At 42.0% G+C, this 18,900-nt stretch overlaps 4 protein-coding genes and 1 non-coding gene across 6 annotated transcripts; 3 read left to right on the forward strand and 2 right to left on the reverse strand.

Moving 5' to 3' along the window:
* Positions 1-3,613: 3,613 nt before the first annotated feature.
* Positions 3,614-5,408, forward strand: LOC122056227. Its single transcript, XM_042618064.1, has 2 exons — positions 3,614-4,404; positions 4,505-5,408. The coding sequence occupies exons 1-2, from the start codon at positions 3,737-3,739 to the stop codon at positions 5,169-5,171; spliced, it is 1,335 nt and encodes a 444-aa protein (XP_042473998.1). The 5' UTR covers positions 3,614-3,736; the 3' UTR covers positions 5,172-5,408.
* Positions 5,409-7,004: 1,596 nt separating this feature from the next.
* Positions 7,005-9,217, forward strand: LOC122056228 (midasin-like). Of its 2 annotated transcripts, none has more exons than XM_042618065.1 (2): positions 7,005-7,156; positions 7,622-9,217. In XM_042618065.1, exon 2 carries the CDS (start codon positions 7,718-7,720, stop codon positions 8,813-8,815), a length of 1,098 nt encoding a protein of 365 aa, XP_042473999.1. In that variant the 5' UTR covers positions 7,005-7,156; positions 7,622-7,717; the 3' UTR covers positions 8,816-9,217. The 2 variants fall into 2 exon arrangements, with proteins under 2 accessions (XP_042473999.1, XP_042474000.1); XM_042618066.1 differs by having other exon boundaries at positions 7,022-7,161; positions 7,622-9,080.
* Positions 9,218-11,262: 2,045 nt separating this feature from the next.
* On the forward strand, positions 11,263-14,206 carry LOC122056229 (probable xyloglucan glycosyltransferase 9). The gene is made up of 5 exons (XM_042618067.1): positions 11,263-12,233; positions 12,311-12,619; positions 12,733-13,023; positions 13,098-13,211; positions 13,282-14,206. Exons 1-5 carry the CDS (start codon positions 11,478-11,480, stop codon positions 13,903-13,905), a joined length of 2,094 nt encoding a protein of 697 aa, XP_042474001.1. The 5' UTR covers positions 11,263-11,477; the 3' UTR covers positions 13,906-14,206.
* A 153-nt stretch (positions 14,207-14,359) lies between these two features.
* Positions 14,360-14,453, reverse strand: LOC121968970. The gene has a single exon (XR_006108472.1). It is a non-coding gene; the product is annotated as a small nucleolar RNA snoR8a (small nucleolar RNA).
* A 2,766-nt stretch (positions 14,454-17,219) lies between these two features.
* Positions 17,220-18,408, reverse strand: LOC121968153. The gene has a single exon (XM_042518637.1). It carries the CDS (start codon positions 18,243-18,245, stop codon positions 17,448-17,450), a length of 798 nt encoding a protein of 265 aa, XP_042374571.1. The 5' UTR covers positions 18,246-18,408; the 3' UTR covers positions 17,220-17,447.
* Between the last annotated feature and the right edge of the window lie 492 nt (positions 18,409-18,900).

The following is an 18,900-nucleotide window of genomic DNA, read 5'->3' on the forward strand; positions in this document are numbered from 1 at the left end:
CGGCAGGCATATCACTTCTGCCCCGGTTGTAGGTATCAGTCCGACTGGGAGGACTCCCGGTCGTATGCTCGGATGAGATTGCTCCTGCCTGTCTTTGTTGCCTTGTGCCCCGGCCGAACGGACAGTCCGCTCGGGTCTGAAACCTTTTTACCTTGAGCATCGGAAACCCGACCCTAGTCAGGTTGTCTTTCATTCGGTCCGGGGATCCTTGGTCGGATGTCCGATCAGCCGGATGCTTGGGTGGCCCGCCGGTCTGTTCGGCGTGACATCTATCCACTCGGCCTGACCCTGGGGTTGACCCTCTTGACCATTGACCTCCATGTGTCGTTGACCTCCTGCCAACGAGAGTCCCCGTCCTTACCACCGGATCAACATGTATTCGTAGATACTACCTTCTCGTGCTCATGAATGCAACAGCCCAAGAGGCTAACCAGATTCCTGTGCTGTAGCTTGGAGATCACTTTTCTTCATTCCTGAATTCCTCAATGCCTTGTCCTGAGCTTCTAGATAGCCTTTTTACTGCTATATCTTGGCCATCAAATGCTGTTCCCTGTAATTACAAGTTTTCTTTGAATCAAGATATACAACTTCAGAAGACGAATACAATGAGTAACCTTATAAACAGGGCCAGAACCCACTCCACTAATCAATTCTGAATCTGAAAAACCTTTGGTGGCAAACAGAACAGAATCAAAACTCCACAATTGTAACTCTGACAACTTATCGTTTTCATCATCGATTATGAACGACTCTGAGTCACTCGGAGTTCGATTGAAACTGGAACGCATTGATACTCCTTCACTTAATGGTTTTCTAAGTCCATCTACATGAAATAATTACTTTACACATCAGTTTGAGTTGATCATTGAAGCAAACAGGCAATTGTGTTGGAGGGCAGGACGGCGGGGAAGGACCACAGTGTCCGGTTGGTTGCCGTCCACAACGATGACTGGTTTTAGATGGTTGGCGACCCAGAGGACGGTGACGCTGGAAAAGTTGTGGTACCAGATTCCGACGTCGCGGCGGGACCACTGCGGGGGGCTGAAGAATCCCAGCTCGAAGATTCTGTGCGCCGAGATCAGCCGGTCGTCGTCGCACAGGAACTCACCGGACTTGATGGTTTCGGCTGCTTGGGAAAGCAAGGGCAAAAGCACCGGCATCATCACAACTTCATAAGTGAGAGAAGCAGAGCGACAGCCATGGCGACACGACAGCTTCTCCTTCTCGCATAACAGATGGAATAAACTGAACCGGAACACTGATTAAGCTTCCTGATGAGCTCGATTACTTCGTCACACACGTGCACATACAATTTCTAGCTTTACGATCAGGAATCTAGCAAAGTTTACGATCGTATAGCGAAAAATCATCACAAGCTTTATGCAATTAAAGGTTGAGCGGGAAGGAACAGGGGCGTGGACACAGCCTTTTCCAATCTAAAAGCAGAGGAAAAAAACGGCCATGAACCTTGTTTAGAGCATCCACAGTGGTTAAACCTCACTGTGAGCTCTTTCGTTACCACGTCTGCGCCACATCAAAAGTTAAAAACCTCACATCTCTTTCCACTATAAAAAAACCTCTCAACAACTCCTTCATGGGTCCCACATTTTTCATTATATATAATTCTCATTTATCCTTCATATTTTACATTATACACCATTAAATTTTTATAAAATTTAAATTTACCACTTGCTAACATGAAATAACATTAATAATTAAAAAAAACATAAATATTACATTGCATCAAATGAAAAGACATACATTATAATAATATATAAAAATAAACGTAAACTCATCTACACCAGACCATGTCTCTGTTTAATTTTTTCCACCATTTTCTCATGTAAATAAAGTTGTCCTGGTGTCATCTCACTGATATCCTTCATAAGAATTTCATAATCCTTATGAAAGATCTCGGCTTCCCGCAGAGCCATTTTTTGCATTTGATATTCTTTAATATCTTGCCATTCTTTGTCGATGTTATGTTCCATTGTGTCGCCCTCTCTGGCTTTAGATTTGCCCTTCCTCTTCGCTGTCTTTTGCCCTATCGGACGAATGCGGACTTCAGAGTCATCTAAATCAACACTTGTATCTGGATTTGATGTTGAAGTGTTTCCTCCTGACTCGGATGTCCTTGCCTTCTTGTTAGAGTAATGAGCAACTGATTGTGGAGTATATTTCTCGTAGTCTTTGAGAACCCTCCACACATGCATATACTTAAAATCCTTGTTGTTGTTGTTGGCTTTCCACATATTCAGTGCATTCTCCAACACATTTTCGTCACTCCAACCGCTTTGCCGATGAGTATAAAAATTATTATAAGTTGCAGAAAATTCATTTACCATCGGTGCAAACCTGTAATAATGTGATTTCAGACGCTGATAACTTCTCATCATAGATCCAGTGGGACGATGTTTGTTGTAGTAATCACCAATACGTTTCCAAAAAGCTTGATCCTTCTGGTCATTACCAATGATTGCATCAGTGCTTATAGTTGCCCATGACTTCGCAAGGACCACATCTTCATCGGGAGACCAGAATCTTCTTTTCGATTCATTTTCCTCCAGCTCAACTTCACGCTCTTCTTGTGATGAGTGTGGTGGCACCTGAGTTGCTGGAACAGATGATGGCGTTAGAGATTCTTTGTCGCTGATAGATGGATCAATAGTCGCCCTTCTAGATTCATTTGAAAGTATGACAGGTGGTTGATTAGGAGAAACCCCGTAAGGATAAGACATCCCAAGTTGGCTACCCATTGCTGACCAGTCTTGGGATGGATACATACCAAATGGAGCTGAGGCGGTGTTACTTTGATTCCACGGTTGAAAAAAATTTTGAGAACTTTGGAAATTTGGAAAATTTGGAGAATATTGTGGAACATATGAAATATTTTGAAAATTTGGAGGATATTGTGGTTGAGAGAAAAATTGAGGATATTGGATATTTGGAGGAATGCGAGTATTTTGAGAAGATGTATTTCCTTCCGTATTTGAAGAATTCAAAAGATTTGTAAAGGAAGTATTGAGATTTTCATCCATCTCGAATACAAATAGGGAATGAAAGGAAGAATTGAATTGAGAGCAAAGATAGCAATGGAATGAATGGAATGAATGAAATAGATCTCATATTTATAGATTTTTTATATATTAAAAAAATTAAATTATAACCGTTGAACAACGGCTACAAATTAGCCGTTGCTCAACGGCGCTGTGCTCACTGAAATGAGAAGCAGTGCTCATATTTATAGATTTTCATCCAGATTTTTTGATTTTTTTTAATTATTAAAAAAATAAAAAAAAAAATTAAAAGAACGAAGAAGCGGCTCTGCAGCGGCAGAGCCGCTTCTTCGTTTTAATCAAAAAAACCTCCCTCCCACTATGGGAGGGAGGTTTTTCACTCGTTCCACGTCACAGTGGGAGCTCGGAAAGAGCTCCCACTGTGGTTGCTCTTAGCACCGGCATGTTTTTAACCGTACTTTATTCTCTCTCTCTGTTTTTTTTTTTTCATTTTTGATTTAAAATATTATAATTTTTATCCTGATAATTTGAAAAATAGAATAACATTTTTGTGTTAATTTTCCAACAATTCAGCTATTATATAAATGGTCTAAATCAAGTACGAGCCTATCGCCAGCCTGTCTCTCGTTGTCCTCCTTTAACGCTCTTCCATTCCATTCTCTTTTAACCCTCTCGCTCTCTGATGCTCTATCGCGACGAAGAAGAAGACGGACGGTTACATGGACCGGTGCCCCTTCGTCCGGATCATCGTCGGAAACTTGGCGCTGAAGGTTCTTGTTCCGCCGGCGCCCCCTGCCTCCCCCTGCTTCGCACAGATCAGTCTCGGCAAGTTCCCTCACCAGATTGCCGACGTCCCTATCCTCGCTTCTAGCGAAACCTCCATCGCAGACAACTCGCCTCCCGTCGCCGCCCGGTTCCACTTATCCAAGGATGATCTTGACAGAATCGCCGGAAAGTCGTCGCTTTTCGCCTCCTCCGCCAGCCGCGCGAAACTCAAGGTCTCTATCTACACCGGCGCGCAAGGGAATTCCTTTCGGTGGAGCCCCGGGAACCTCGTAGGAAAGTTCAGGATGCGGCTGGATTTGAAGGGTATCGCAAAGGACGGCGGGGCGAGCGGAGCGATGGAATTCCACAGCGGGTGGGTCGCCATTGGTAAGAAGAGGGCATGGATTGGCAAGGGCTCCCCTTCGTCCTCCTCCTCTTGGTCATCGGAGGCTCAGCTGCATCTGACGGTGAAGGCCGAGCCTGATCCTCGATTTGTGTTCGAGTTCGACGGCGTGCCGGAATGTAGCCCGCAGGTTTTGCAGGTAGAAGGCAACATGAAGCAACCCGTATTCACCTGCAAATTTAGCTGCCGCAATGCCATCGACCGTAACATATGCTCCAGGTTTTCGCCGCCGCTCGCCCCTTCCATCATCCGGGTCCTGTTCTAGGGTTTCCTTCAAAATTTAATTTTTGATTTCTTGGTTCGTCGCAACCGGTTGCAGGGCGGCGATTTCGGAGTCACGTAGCACCAGGAAATGGTTTTCGTCGTTCGGGTCGGAGCGGGAGCGACCGGGGAAGGAGCGGAAGGGATGGTCGGTGACGGTCCACGACCTCTCCGGTTCTCCTGTGGCTCTCGCTTCCATGGTAACCCCCTTCGTGGCCACCCCTGGAACTGACCGAGTGAACCGCTCCCACCCCGGCGCGTGGCTCGTGCTCCGCCCGGGGGACGGCACCTGGACGCCGTGGGGGCGCCTCGAGGCCTGGCGCGAACGCGGCGGTGCCGGTGCCAGCGACAGCCTCGGGTACCGCTTCGAGCTCCTCCCAGACGCCAACATGGGAGCCAGGATCAACCTGTCCGAGTCCACCGTCAGCACCATCAAGGGAGGCCAGTTCGTCATCGACCTGACTGGCGCCACCGGCAAGTCGGTCACAACTGACGCCGGCAACCGCTTCTCGAGCTACCGCGGTTTTGTGATGTCGGTGACGGTGGCGGGGGAGGGGCGGGGCGGCCGGCCGACGGTGGAAGTGGGTGCGCAGCACATCGAGTACACAGAGGACGCGGCGGTCTTCGTTGCGCTCGCCGCCGCCGTCGACCTCAGTATGGACGCCTGCCGACTTTTCTCGCACAGGCTGAGGAAAGAGCTGAGCGCACCGGACTTGCTGCGATAACCACAACACAACAACAACACGGTGAAAGTACCATCTTCTATCATCTCCCCCTCTGCCTGTTCACTCATCGATCAGCAATAACAAAGTCTTCTGGGCGTTTTTAAAGCTAGAAGTCTTCATCAGAAAGAGCCAGTGTGAGGGGGGCTTATCTCAAAAGGAACGCACTGTAAAAATCGTCTCGCAATCCACATTCTAACTTTTTTGTTAAAAGATTTGTTCGGACTATTTTCGATCGTTTGAGATGCTTTAAATTCATGGCACAACAATGGAGTCCTTGCTCTGCACTCCACGCTTGCCCTGTTCCTGAATTCTGATAAACCTAAACAAAATTGATCTGAACAACTCTCATCACAATGCTCTCCATAAGGGCAATCTAACACTCGAGATCTGATGTCATAAAATCGTCTTCTTCAAAGGCGTTCCTTCTTTTGAGTTATGTTCGATAAATAAAGGCTAAATAACTTTCAACCCTCTATTTTCCATCCAAAAGTAATTAGCCCCCTTATATTTAAAAAAATGACACTTAATTCCCTTATATTTTAAAGAAAAAAATAATAAATGATCAAAATAATCCTTACTTTTATTTAAATGTTAAAATTGTGACTAAATAACTTTAAGCCCCTTTTATTTTTCATCCAAAATTTTTTATTTTTATATTTCTTTTGTTTCTAGAAATCTGAGGTTACCCTTATTTTTGTATTGATACAATTTTGTCACACCAACACTTCATTACTGTTTTATTTTATATCACATTTGATAATGAGAAAGAGATTTTTAATTATGAACTTTATTCCATCTTTATTTGATTTTGGTTCATTAATTTAAAATTTTAATTTTTTTTATTTGGTAAAGGTGGTGGAATGAGTTTTTGAATAGTTATTTCTTTTAAAGTTGCTGGTTATCTATTGTTTATACTGATGTATGTATAAATTTTGTGAGAGTTTTTTTATAAACAAGTTAAATTTTTGACCTATATATCAATAAGATTTTGTTAAGATTAAGCTTATGTGAGATTTTTTATTTTTACTTTTCTTTTTGTCTAAAAATCTAAGATTATCTTGAATAAGGATGTTTCAGTTATAATAATTTTAACATTTAGAATAGTAAAAGAGTTATTTTGATCATTTACTATTTTTTTTTCATTTTTTCTTTAAAACATAGAGAACTAAGTGTCATTTTTTAAATACAGGAGAAAAATTACTTTTGGATAAAAAATAAAAAGGGTTTAAAATTATTTTACCATAATTTAATATTTAAATAGTAAAGTAAGGATTATTTTGATTATTTATTATTTTTTATATTTTTTTCTTTAAAATATAAGGACACTAAGTGTCAATTTTTTAAATATAAAAAGATAAATTACTTTTGGAAAAAAACATAAGAGGTTTAAAGTTATTTAACCATAAATAAACTCATAAACCCCCTTCTTCGTCATCCTTGAACCTCGACGAGAGTTGGACGATGTATTGATCGACAGTGTTCATTCATTATTTTGAGTAACGCCAAAAGGGACGCAGATTTTTGATGCCCACACATATACCACTCGTATTCCACCTCTTAGTTGAATGGGAAAGTAAAGTAGGACCCAACGTCGGGCAAAAAATAATCGGGGAAGCTTTTAATTAACCCCCCAGGATTTCCTCATTTAACAGAACCCGGAATTTATTACTAATTTACTCGTTTAAATGGCAGCCGATTTCGACATTTTATGTAAAGTGGCCGATAGTAATTTTTCAAAATCATGTTACTTTTTTAAGAATAAGATGAAGTACGGAGTCGATTGAAAATTTTCCTGAATATGTCAGAAAAAATAATAAAGAAAATCCCGCACCTTTGGTCTGGCAGTGCCACTACAACGCACACACTTTTTCTCTCTCTCCCCCTCTTGTGCATCACTGTAGCAGGAAGCCCTCTTGCCCTCTCCATCTCTCCCCCACCCACCGTGCCGACCTAATCCCTGCAGGGATGGAGAAGTTCTAATTCAGGTGAGGTATCTCACTTCCGCTCTTCATCCTTTTCTTCTTTTGCTTCTTCTGTCTTGTGAGTTTCTAAACGAACACGAGCGTAGTTGAAGTTAAAAAATGTGACCTTTTGTTGCCCTCATTTAGCATGAAGTTATGCTGCTTAGGGATTGTGGGCGGTGGTAGCTCGTGAAGTAAGATTGTCTTATATCACTACTTGTAATCATGAATTTTTCTTCGTTTTTGGATGAATAAGGTGCGATCTGATCGATCTGGGGCTATATTTCTCTTGTTTTTTTTTTTCAAAAAGGAGCGATTTTTCTTGCTTCTCCGATGGTTTTATACTTTGTGAGGTATCTTGCTATAGTTTCCCATTTTCTTCAAATAATAATGCATTTTCTTCTTTTAACCAATCTTTAGATGCAGCAATTTTATTCCTCCTGGTGATTTTTTTCCTCTTGGTTTTTATTTGAGATTGTTCTGGTTCAGATTCAAGGGCGTTGGACAGGCACCAACTGGCTAGCTGATTGTGATTTGGCTTATTCTGAAATCCGAAGCTTGAAGCCATTCTGGGTGTCAGTCATCATGATGAGACAAACTTCTATTAGGAATCAAAGGAGCAAAGGGCTAAGGATAAAAAATATCCTTCAGATTTGCATCTTGACTGTTATGTTCTTCTGGTTGCTTTATCAGCTGAAGCATTCTTATGACAAGAAGAAGGGATTAGACGAACACAAATCAAGAATCTCAGACAATGCCATTGACATGGATTCAGAATTTGTAGGTCTTGGCCGGAAAGCCCTCCCACATGACCATAGCATCTTTACTCACGATAAAGTCAGTGACAAGGATAAAGAAACTGAAGAAATTGATAGAGGAGAAGATGGAGAATCTCATAGACGAATGGATGATGAAGAAGCCAAAGATATCCCGGAAGATGGAATCGATGAGCTAGATAATGAGCAAGAAGATGACCAGGATGATCAAGAGAGGGGGGATGAGGAAGCTGAGGATGGAGATGATACTGTAAATGAAGAAGAAAAAGATGATCAAATTGAGGAGGCTGAGTTCCTGGATGACCAAGACCCTGAGGATGATTCTACCCAGGATGCACATGAAAAAAGTTACAAAAATGATGATGCTTCTAGTTCTGTTCGCCAGGACCAAGTGAATGGAACAGAAATTAGTGATATCGGTGTGGACGAGGATCAACAGAAGAACAATGAGAAGGATGTGGAGACGGAAGGTAAAACTGGCAGGAGTAATGCCACCAATGACGATAATAATTCCACTATCACTGATGTTATTACCCTAGAAAAAGTCACCAATCATAACGATAGCTTAACTGCAAGCAGATCGTCTGGTACAAAAATGGAGCAAGAAATTTCTCCCATCAATCAGACAAAGAAGGAGGGCAACCTTCTTACAGAAGGTGCATTGGATATTCAAGTGAAGTTACAAACTGTGCCACAACTGGCTACTAATGCAAACAAAATTGTCAAAACGAATAATCCTCCATCGCTTGCTAATGAAATACTTAATAGGAGCATAGGTAATGCTCAAAATGCCACGATGTCTTTGCAGACCCCAGCTGAAGCTGACTCCAGCTTAAAAAGTATATTTGAGGATAAGCATAACAAGAACACAACTTCTGCACTAGAGAATGTGGAAAAAGACTCTTAGGGTTTCTCTCACTGCCATTGGTGGCAACGGAGATGCAGTGGAAGACCATTCAGCTAAAGATTCATGAATTGTTCCATCGACCTTACCAACATCCAAAGCAATGTAAAGAACATAAAGCAAGAGGCTGCAGACTAGTGTTCGTGTGGGATGGAAAATGGTAGGGGTTTTGTCATGTAAAAGATATAAGTTACTAGACTGCTCTTTCTTACTACTTGTGTTGCTCCTTCTGGTTTGCTTTTGCTCTACTTAAGCTTTTTTATATGTATTGGGTTCGTGCCAAGCATTCCCGAAGCACATCTCTAGATAAGATCCAGATGTTGATGAAATTAGCTTTAGAGGAACATACTTGTTTTTTCCTTCTTATTTTCATCTGAATATTCAGGCAAATTAAGCTTATGGATATACAAAAGCAACATGCTTTATGCAAGCTACATTTTGGTTTAAAAACCATAGTTCAACTAAGAGATTAACTTAAGATGTGTATTGCAGATACTTGTTCACATTTACTATTGGTTGATTCCTCTCATATCTACTTTCATGTATCATTCACTTTGGGTTGATATTTTCCAAATCTCGTCCTAGTTAGACTCATTAAGTAGTTTCAGTAAATTATATTTTTTATTGAAAACATCGGGCATAAGGCATGATCTTTTTCTGAATGAAATATGTATATAATTGAATTCCTTTTCATGTTATATCAAGTGCCAATGAAATACTTTTTTGCTAGACAGTTGGGCCCTTGTTAGGTGAATATGTACTTACTGTGTCAATGAAATTGGAAGAACTTTTGCTTGTGTAGCAGTGTAGGAAGAAAGCTCTAGCATACTTTGAAGGGAAAGCCTAGAAATTACACCTAATAAAACCTTGAATTTACAGCAAGAATTTCTAGTTTCTTATCAGTGTAATGAATACCTAAGACAATTTATTTGCTCTTTATCATGATTCTATTGTATAATGTAATAAATTAATTATGAAACCTTGATGCCATGAAATAGAACAGTTCTGTGGTTAGGTAGCTTGTCTCTCTGGAAGTGCTCAGTAGAAATCAGTAGGCAAGATAAAAACATGAGCTCTCATCTTTGTTGGTTTGTATATGATCTTCTTAGAAACCCTTTTGAAATAAACTTCAGGAGCAATGGGCTTGGCTCAGCAATGGCACGCACAAGCCCAGGCATCAAATGTTAGAAAGAGTTTAACAAAGATCCATAGCAAGTTTTGATCCTTTCTATAGATTGGAATTGAAAGAATTCATTATTTCCTGTACTGTTTCAACTGGTCTTGTTGATGCGGCTTGTCCAAACAACTCCGAGAATAGGTCGTCTTACATGTGCCGCCATAGGGAAGACAGACAAGAAAATAGCTTCGACCCAAAGCATGATTCCACTTCTTAACTTTGGTCTAACTGAAGTGATCAAACTTTCTCATGATGAATAAGCATTGAAACTTCCAAGTGGTCCAATAACCTTTTCTCTGTTTCTTTATAATGTATCTTCCATGTTAATATACATTCAAAGTAATCCACATAATCTGAACAAGTACTACATGTTCATATAGAAGTAGAAATTAGTTGTGAAGTCAAATTTGTGTTGACTGTTGGGTGGCTACCGGCCTCTTAGTTCATATTTGTTGTGAGCTGGTTTCCAGTCAAGATTTCTTCTTGTTGGAAATCGATATCAATCGATATCTAATCTATCGTGCCAACGTACTAAATCCTCCCTATAGTTGACTACACTCCACCAATATATATTTATATTGAAAAATAATTTCTTCATTATTTGAACCCTGATTACGTGGAATCATCTTAAAGTAGCCAACAAGTAAACAACAAAAATTGGATTAGAAACAAACCGATGCCCAAATGTATTAACATGCGCAAGTTTCGGCGTAGTGGCGGTGCATTAATTCCAAATGTCATTAGTCAATTCTTAATTTAATCCGCGAAAAATGGAAGGGAAAAAAAAAAGGAAAAAGGCAAAAAGAGAAAAGCACCGAATCGAGAAAAGTAAACGGGAAAGAGAAAACGACGGCCGCGGATTACGCCACGACGACGACGCGACAGGCCGCCTGCCGAACCGGGCCGGCCGCAGACCCGACCACCGAGTCGCCGGCAGAGGGTGAAATGGTACTGAAATTAAGGCGGTAAAAAAATTCAATCAAAGCAGAGGTTTCACGCCAAAATATTCATTTTGCCTCTTTTTACTCGTAAAAATTTTCTAGATTTTGAATATTTTAGGTGGCAAAGTGAAATATTTTTTTCTTAATTTATTCTTCTAATTACGCGATTAAATAATTCAAACCGTGTATCGCGTAATTAGATTCGCACCGAAATGCATCAATTATTATTATTTTACTTTTTCTTCTTCGTCTCCTTCTTCCTCATCAGTTATCACTGTCGAGACGTGTTTGGCTGTCGGAAAATCCGTATCTTCCGGTGCCTTTATCGTGCTCTTCTTATTGCGGGAAGCAGCGCGGCAGCCTCTTTATATCCTCCAACTCACTAGATCTCGCCTTTAAGAATCCCTTGGTTCCTTCCTTTTAAATCTCCCACTACTTCCTCACTCAAAACTCCCTCCTTGTCTTTGCTCTTGTCCAGAATCGGTCCGCGACGCCGGATTTACCCAAAAGGTGGGATTTTGATCGCGATTTCAGTGTGGTGTAGGTAATGGCGCCGCTGTTCACTTGGTGGGACACCGAGGCCCAAAGGGGGACGCCGGTGATCGTCAAGATGGAAAATCCTAACTGGTCCATCTCTGAGATTTCCTCCCTTGACGACGAGGAGTACCAGTTCCCCGCTGTGGCTCCACGGAAGAAGGGCGCCCGGGGGAAGAACGCGAAGCAGGTCACCTGGGTACTCCTTCTTAAGGCCCACCGAGCCGCGGGCTGCCTCACCGAGCTCGCCTCTGCCGTCGTGGGGCTCGCGTCCGTAGTGCGTCGCCGCGTCGCGTCCGGCCGAACGGACTCTGAAGCCCTCGCCTCCCCGCCGGAGGAAAACCCCGTGCTGCGCTCTCGGTTCTACTCCTTCATAAAGGTGTTCCTTTGGCTCTCTCTTGCCTTGCTCGCCTTCGAAGTTGCGGCGTACCTCAAAGGCTGGCATTTGAGCGCGGCGGAGATGCGGCGCCTGGTTCTTCCCTCGTCCTTCGGTCTCCCCGACCTCTTAGATTTCTACGCTAGTTGGATAACCTTCAGGGTAGACTATATCGCGCCGGCACTTCAGTTCCTTGCCGACGCCTGCATCATTCTCTTCCTCGTCCAGAGCGCCGACCGCCTAATCCTCTGCCTTGGCTGCTTCTGGATACGCTTCAAAGGCATCAAGCCAGTTCCCAAGAGCGCCATTGGAGACTCCAAGGATCTCGAGTCCGCCAGTGGCGACTACCACCCCATGGTTCTGGTCCAGATACCAATGTGCAACGAGAAAGAGGTCAGCTTTGCATAAACCTCGGGTCTTTTGTCGTTTAGATTTTGGGAATCTCACCTAAATCTGTCATCTATTTGTAGGTGTATCAGCAATCGATCGCTGCAGTGTGCAATTTGGACTGGCCAAGGTCCAAAATGCTGGTTCAGGTGTTGGACGACTCCAACGATCCCGTGACGCAGGCTTTGATCAGGGAGGAGGTGGAGAAGTGGAAGCAGAATGGCGCCCCAATCTTGTACCGACACCGAGTGCTTCGAGATGGTTACAAGGCCGGCAATCTCAAGTCAGCCATGAATTGTAGCTATGTCGAGGATTATGAGTTCGTCACCATCTTTGACGCTGACTTCCAACCAGCACCGGACTTCTTGAAGCGCACCGTGCCTCATTTCAAGGTGTGCAGGACTGAGGATTTCATAACCTCTTCTCTATAACCAAATCTAAGATTTGATTGGATTCTCCTAAACATTTACATTGGAACTAATTCATCTGTAATTGTCGTTTACAGGGCAACGACCAGCTGGGATTGGTACAGGCAAGATGGTCCTTCGTGAATAGAAGTGAGAACTTGCTAACCAGGCTTCAGAACATTAACCTGTGCTTCCACTTTGAGGTGGAGCAGCAGGTGAACGGGGTGTTCCTGAACTTTTTTGGGTTCAATGGAACTGCCGGAGTTTGGAGAATTAAGGCGCTGGAGGATTCAGGAGGGTGGATGGAGAGGACCACCGTCGAGGACATGGACATTGCCGTGCGAGCTCATCTGAATGGATGGAAGTTCATCTACCTTAACGATGTGGAGGTGTGGAAAGGATTTTGAATCATCCTGTGTTTATCGATTGTTACTCTTATCTCATCTTTGAATTCTCAATTCAGTGCCAATGTGAGTTGCCGGAGTCCTACGAGGCTTACAGGAAACAGCAACATCGGTGGCACTCCGGCCCGATGCAGCTCTTCAGGCTTTGCTTGCCTGACATTATCAGATCTAAGGTATTCATCTGTAATTGCATTGTTAGAAGCGAAAATCTTTGAACTAATACACTTGGTTTTGATTTTTCAGATAGGATTCTGGAAGAAATCTAACTTGATATTTCTATTCTTCCTGCTCCGGAAGCTCGTATTACCTTTCTATTCGTTCACTCTGTTCTGCATCATCCTCCCGTTAACCATGTTCGTCCCAGAAGCACAGCTCCCTGCATGGGTTATCTGTTACATCCCGGCAGCCATGTCCTTACTCAACATTCTCCCTGACCCCAAATCCTTCCCTTTCATCGTCCCTTACCTTCTTTTCGAGAACACAATGTCCGTGACCAAGTTCAATGCAATGATCTCAGGGCTCTTCCAGCTTGGGAGTGCCTATGAGTGGGTGGTCACGAAGAAGTCTGGTCGGTCGTCTGAGGGTGATCTCATTTCTCTCACAAAGGAGCAGTTCAAGCAGCAACGAGGTTCCTCCATGCCCAATCTTGAATCCTTAGTAAAGGAAGATTTCGAGCCAAAAAAGGAGTCGTCGAAGCGCAAGCATAACAGGATTTACCGGAAGGAGTTGGCTCTTGCATTCCTTCTCTTAACTGCAGCTGCTCGCAGCTTGCTGTCAGCCCAGGGAATCCATTTCTACTTCCTCCTGTTCCAAGGGATCTCATTTCTGCTGGTCGGTCTAGATTTGATAGGTGAACAGATTGATTGAGAATCATTCACTAAACTAGATGCTTCTTCGACATTCATAATTCCCTTTCAGGAGAGGTTCAATTTAACACCTCTCCACCGAGATGTAGATAGTTACAGTCTGAAGTTGTTCAGTGTTGGAATTCCTTAAGGCGCCATTCATTTCACCGCGAACAATTGGTAGATAATAGAATAAGCCCGTGTTCCCTTGTGATTTCCAAAATCAAGAAGTAGAAAGCTTTTGGAATGGCAATGCGGATGTAAAAGCTTCCAGATTACCTTTACAAGAAATTTTGGTTTAACAAAGTGAAATTAGTGATTTATTTCTGGGCTTCCTGATGTAGTTTTCATGAACTCAAGTTACAACATGATCTGACATTGGAAAAGCTATAAACACGTAAACGATTTGTTTTTTATAAACAAAACAAACAAAAAAAAAATCCTTTTTTTGGCAACAGAAATGCTAAAAAAACAAATGGTGCTCATATTCTATGGGTGTAAATCGAGTCTGTCATGCCGATTTCTACAGCATTCAGGACGAGGAATTTACGTTACAATCACTGCACCAGTAAAACATCAAAGTTTGGAATTTACACGGAGAGAAGTCCTGCGCCGTCGGTTTCAGCAGCGAAACGAAGGTGGATCACATTGCAACTCCAACTCCAAATCAAAATCGAAAGCCATCGAACAAAGCGCCCAAAAATGAGAAAAAAGAAACGAATTAAAATCGCAAATAAAGCAACGACGAATCCGATCGAGCAGAGGAGGAAAATGAAGCTTGGGTGTAGTTTGATTTCCCCTACGTTGTGCGTTATATAGGGAAAGGTCGAGAAAACCTAACCCTAGATTTCGTTGACATGGTTTTTCGCCAATCTAATACTTCGATGTAATGAGCCACAAAGGACATTTAATTTTCAATATTAAATGTAAGGGAATTTTAGTATTAACCATTTTATGTACTCAATTATTATAATCTAAAAATAAAAATGGCATTCATGTTATATTTCTTTGTTTTTTTCTAATGTCATTGAAATTCATTACTCTACCGTCGAATTTGAAAACATAAATATATTAAACAGGCTTTTAGAAATATATTGATTTAATTTAAAATTAAGCTTTCTAGACCCATCAGTTTCGTCCAAATCTAGCATGCCGCCTTAATGTATATATATGTCCTTAGACCGAAAATCAATAACATAAATGGATAGTAATGAATTTTTAAATTTGAAAAAGTTTGATAAAATTTATCATAAATTTATTATTAGAACTATCATCCTCACTCTCCAATACCATTAATAAATTCTTAAGACTTTTCTGGTTCGAAAAATTTTATTTTTTAAATTCTTAAATGATGTAAATTTATTGGCTAATTTTGTTCGAGATTAGATAACACTAGTTGATGGATTTAGAAAATTATGAATCACTTCTAATACGGAGAATAAAGTAGGGTCCTCGAAATTAAAAAGATCAAATGATGTGGAGGTCAAAGTTAAGGAGAGTCAGTACTTGGGATCGAAACTGTCGCACGGTTAGATCGAGTGGTCCAACATGTCAGGCATTATGTCTGGTCAAATACTGAGCACCCCAATCTGATGAAATCCCAGGTTGGTTCAACCGGGTCCCATGTCCGGGCATACCTCTAGCCGATCGAACTCCTTGGCCCAGCAGATACTCAATCTTCAAGAGGCCGAGTCCTCAAACAGGCACCCTGCATACACTTGGTCGTCCTAAGCGTCGGTCGAACTCATGGGATTTAGCTCCCTACTTCTTTCCAGAGGAAAGTCTCTCAGTATATAGCTGATTAGCACCACCGTCGGTCGAGCTTATGACCAAGGCTCCCATCATACATCTATTCAGCCCCATAGCCGATCTCCCAGAATACGCCCGGTTAGCCGTAGAGTCGGTCTCATTATTACGGAGGTTATGAGAGGCGGTATAAAGAGCAGGGTCTTCTTAATTGACCAGGTAACTAGAATTTTTACATTACACACACACACGCACTGTTCATCTTCTTCTCCACTTTCTGTTTGGCTGTTATTCTGACTTGGTCGTTGAAGTGTTGGCGCTAAGGACCCTCTTTTGGTTCTCGTTCTAACGCTTCTGTTTGTTCTCTTTTTGGTGTGTACAGAAATGCATGCTGGTTTAACACTCCTTTCCAAATCAGAGTTTTCTTCAAATCAACAGCAACGTCACATACCAGCACATTATCTCCTCCGATTTCAGATAAGATTAACTTTACACTAAAATCAACTTGTTTATGTAAGTCTCATTGATATATTAATATTTTTATATCTAAATTTGATAACATAAATTGAAAATGATAAATTTTTGAATGAAAAATAGAGTTATAACATAAATGTGATAGTGTTTTTAGAATTACAAAAGTTAAATATGTGAAATGGGTAATACAAATTTCCTCACATGGTAATATCGAATTTTCAATAACGCCCTGCTAAAAGTTTCTCTCTGTTTTTTTTTTCAAAAATATTCTAACAATATTCTTTTTGTTTTTAAAGTCCAAAAATACCCCCACTTTAAATGAATTTTAAATTTAGAACTCATGTTTTAAAATATTTAGTTATCATGAACAAATTTGTTTCTTGGATTCTCAATGAAGCGAGGACTTTCTTCCCGAATTAATAATTTGATGGCTTGTTTTTTTTTAAAAAAAAATAAATTATAAGAACCTGCAGACATGAAATACCAAAGGACAAACTGGTAGGAAGGTCAGTTCAGCTGCCTTATACAAATTAAATTTTAATTAGTCAAATTTGCTAATAAATCCCCAACTAATTAAATTGTAAGATTCCATCTAAACACACCATGGATCGCTTGCCTTAATAAGAGACTTGAAATTCAAAAATGAAAATTATAAATGAGTTCAAATCTTAAATCCTCGACTATCTATCCCCTTCAAAACTATATTGATAAGAGACTTGAGATTGCATATCCCTTATAATTGTCCTTTTTGTAATTTAGCTAGGTCTTTCTCATGTTCTCGTGTGGGTAGGGTAGAAAAGGTGTCGTGCATCCTTTCTTCCTTCACCTCTCGTCATTTAAGTTGCACATGGTTTGCTAGAACCCTAGACGACGACCTGACCCATTAACTCTGTGGCCATGGCATGGACCATTGCATTGTAATTTATACACACACCCAACTCAAAATAACTCCCTTTCCAACTACTTCCATCCTCCCCTTGCGTTCTCCTTCCATGGCTTTTGGCATATGAGACAGTGCAATGGTATAATCATGTGAAAGGATAACTCTTTATTTGCATGTAAATTCACAAATTAAAGACAAAAGAGAAAAAGGAAAAAAAGAAAAAGTTCCATGAGTTGCATGTCAACTTTGAGGACGTTCATTTATAAGCTTCAACTCCTGCCTTGGCATTAAGGGAATTAATTAATTCATCAGCATTGACTAGAGAAACAACTGGCATGAGCAAGGGAATTGCTCGGTTTTGTTTCTTTCTGTGACATTTTTGTAGTTTTGTGAGCTGGAGGAACTGCACGCATCGTCCGGCACAGAGATTTGGTGATCTAAGAAATTAGCAAATATTGAAATTAATAATAATAATAACTGGAATCGTCGACGACGGAAGGTCGACGCAGCAGTGTGCAGTTGCAATGCAGGAGGAGATCGAGTGCAGTTTCTTGTCTGATCTCTTCGAAGATGATGTGCTCGATCTCAGCTCCGACCTCCCTTCTCTCGTGCTCGAACTGGCTCCATTCTTTGTTGGAACTGGAGAGATCGCCAGATATCAGCTGCGATAGGTTGACGATTCCATCGCAGTAGTCGACTCGAAGGCTTTCTTCCAACTCCCTCAGGCGATCTTCCAGATTGCTGCCGGAATTCTCTGCCTCTTCCGTCGACCCAAAACTCGACGGCGATGTCGATTCTTCTCCCTCGGCTGCGACAGGAGAATGCAGAGCAAGGACCGAGACAGGGCTCCTCTCCTCCTTGTCCATCTCAGCCTCATCGGTGGCGGCGGCGGAAGAGAGCCTATGGAATTCCCCACCGTGATTCTCGGCTTTCATTAACCTGTCAATGGCCGCAGCATTGCGCCTCCAAGCTCTCCTGATCATCCTGTCGCAGGCAATTTTGGCGAGCACATGCCTGACGGCCTCGCTCTTCTTCTTCTTCTTCCTCTTCCTCCTCACGAGCCAGTAGTCGGAGAGCCCTTTCAGCCTCGAACAAGCGCTGCCAAGGCAGCAAACGCATGCAGCGGCGTCAGCTGCTCTTCTATCCGAGTAGCCATGCTGCGAGAGGTAGGCATCGAGCAGGAAAGGCTCTTGCTGCTCTTCCAGCAGCTCGCACAGCCTTCTCCCATGGCGGTGCAGTGAATTGGAAACGGACTCCATCTCCAAGAAGATAAAGAGCAGCTAGCTCCTCCTCTCTCCCACACTCTCTTATCTGCAGATAGTAATCAGAAGCGATGGAAGGAACACAGAGACTACCATTCCCTTTCAGTGAAAGCAGATAAATGAGGCAGATGCAGAGGATGCCCAAATGGCCAAACCCTGGACAAAGATGAGGCTCGTCAAGCACCTGCCTGTCCCCACCTGGTTGTTGGCTAGCAGTGACAACCATGTGTCCATGACAAGAGGCAATGCCAGTCGAAAAGATTGAACTGATTTGCTGTTGGGAATTGTGTTTGGAATACTATACTCTCTCTCCCTCTCTTGCCCTCTCTTCTCAAGGACTACGCTAGCAGTGGTAGTTCATCACTATGCATCAGTGTTGGAGGCCAGGAATCACTCTGCTTTGCGCCTCTTCTCATGGACATTAACATGGACATGGACAGTCTAAGCCTCTCTTGAGTCTGATAAAGAGAGGTGCACCTTTAGCTCACATTGATTAAGATTAAAAATTATTATTTTTTTTTTTAAAAACAAGTCCTTAAATGAAGCATGGTCCCGATATGAACTACAGAGATTGGGTGGGAAAGTATCCTATGTTCTAAAGACACTGTTTGGACTTCTGGAATCATGTGTGTGCTTATATAAATTGCAGTGG

This window comes from Zingiber officinale, chromosome 3B (genome assembly GCF_018446385.1).
Source record: "Zingiber officinale cultivar Zhangliang chromosome 3B, Zo_v1.1, whole genome shotgun sequence".
NCBI lineage: Eukaryota > Viridiplantae > Streptophyta > Magnoliopsida > Zingiberales > Zingiberaceae > Zingiber > Zingiber officinale.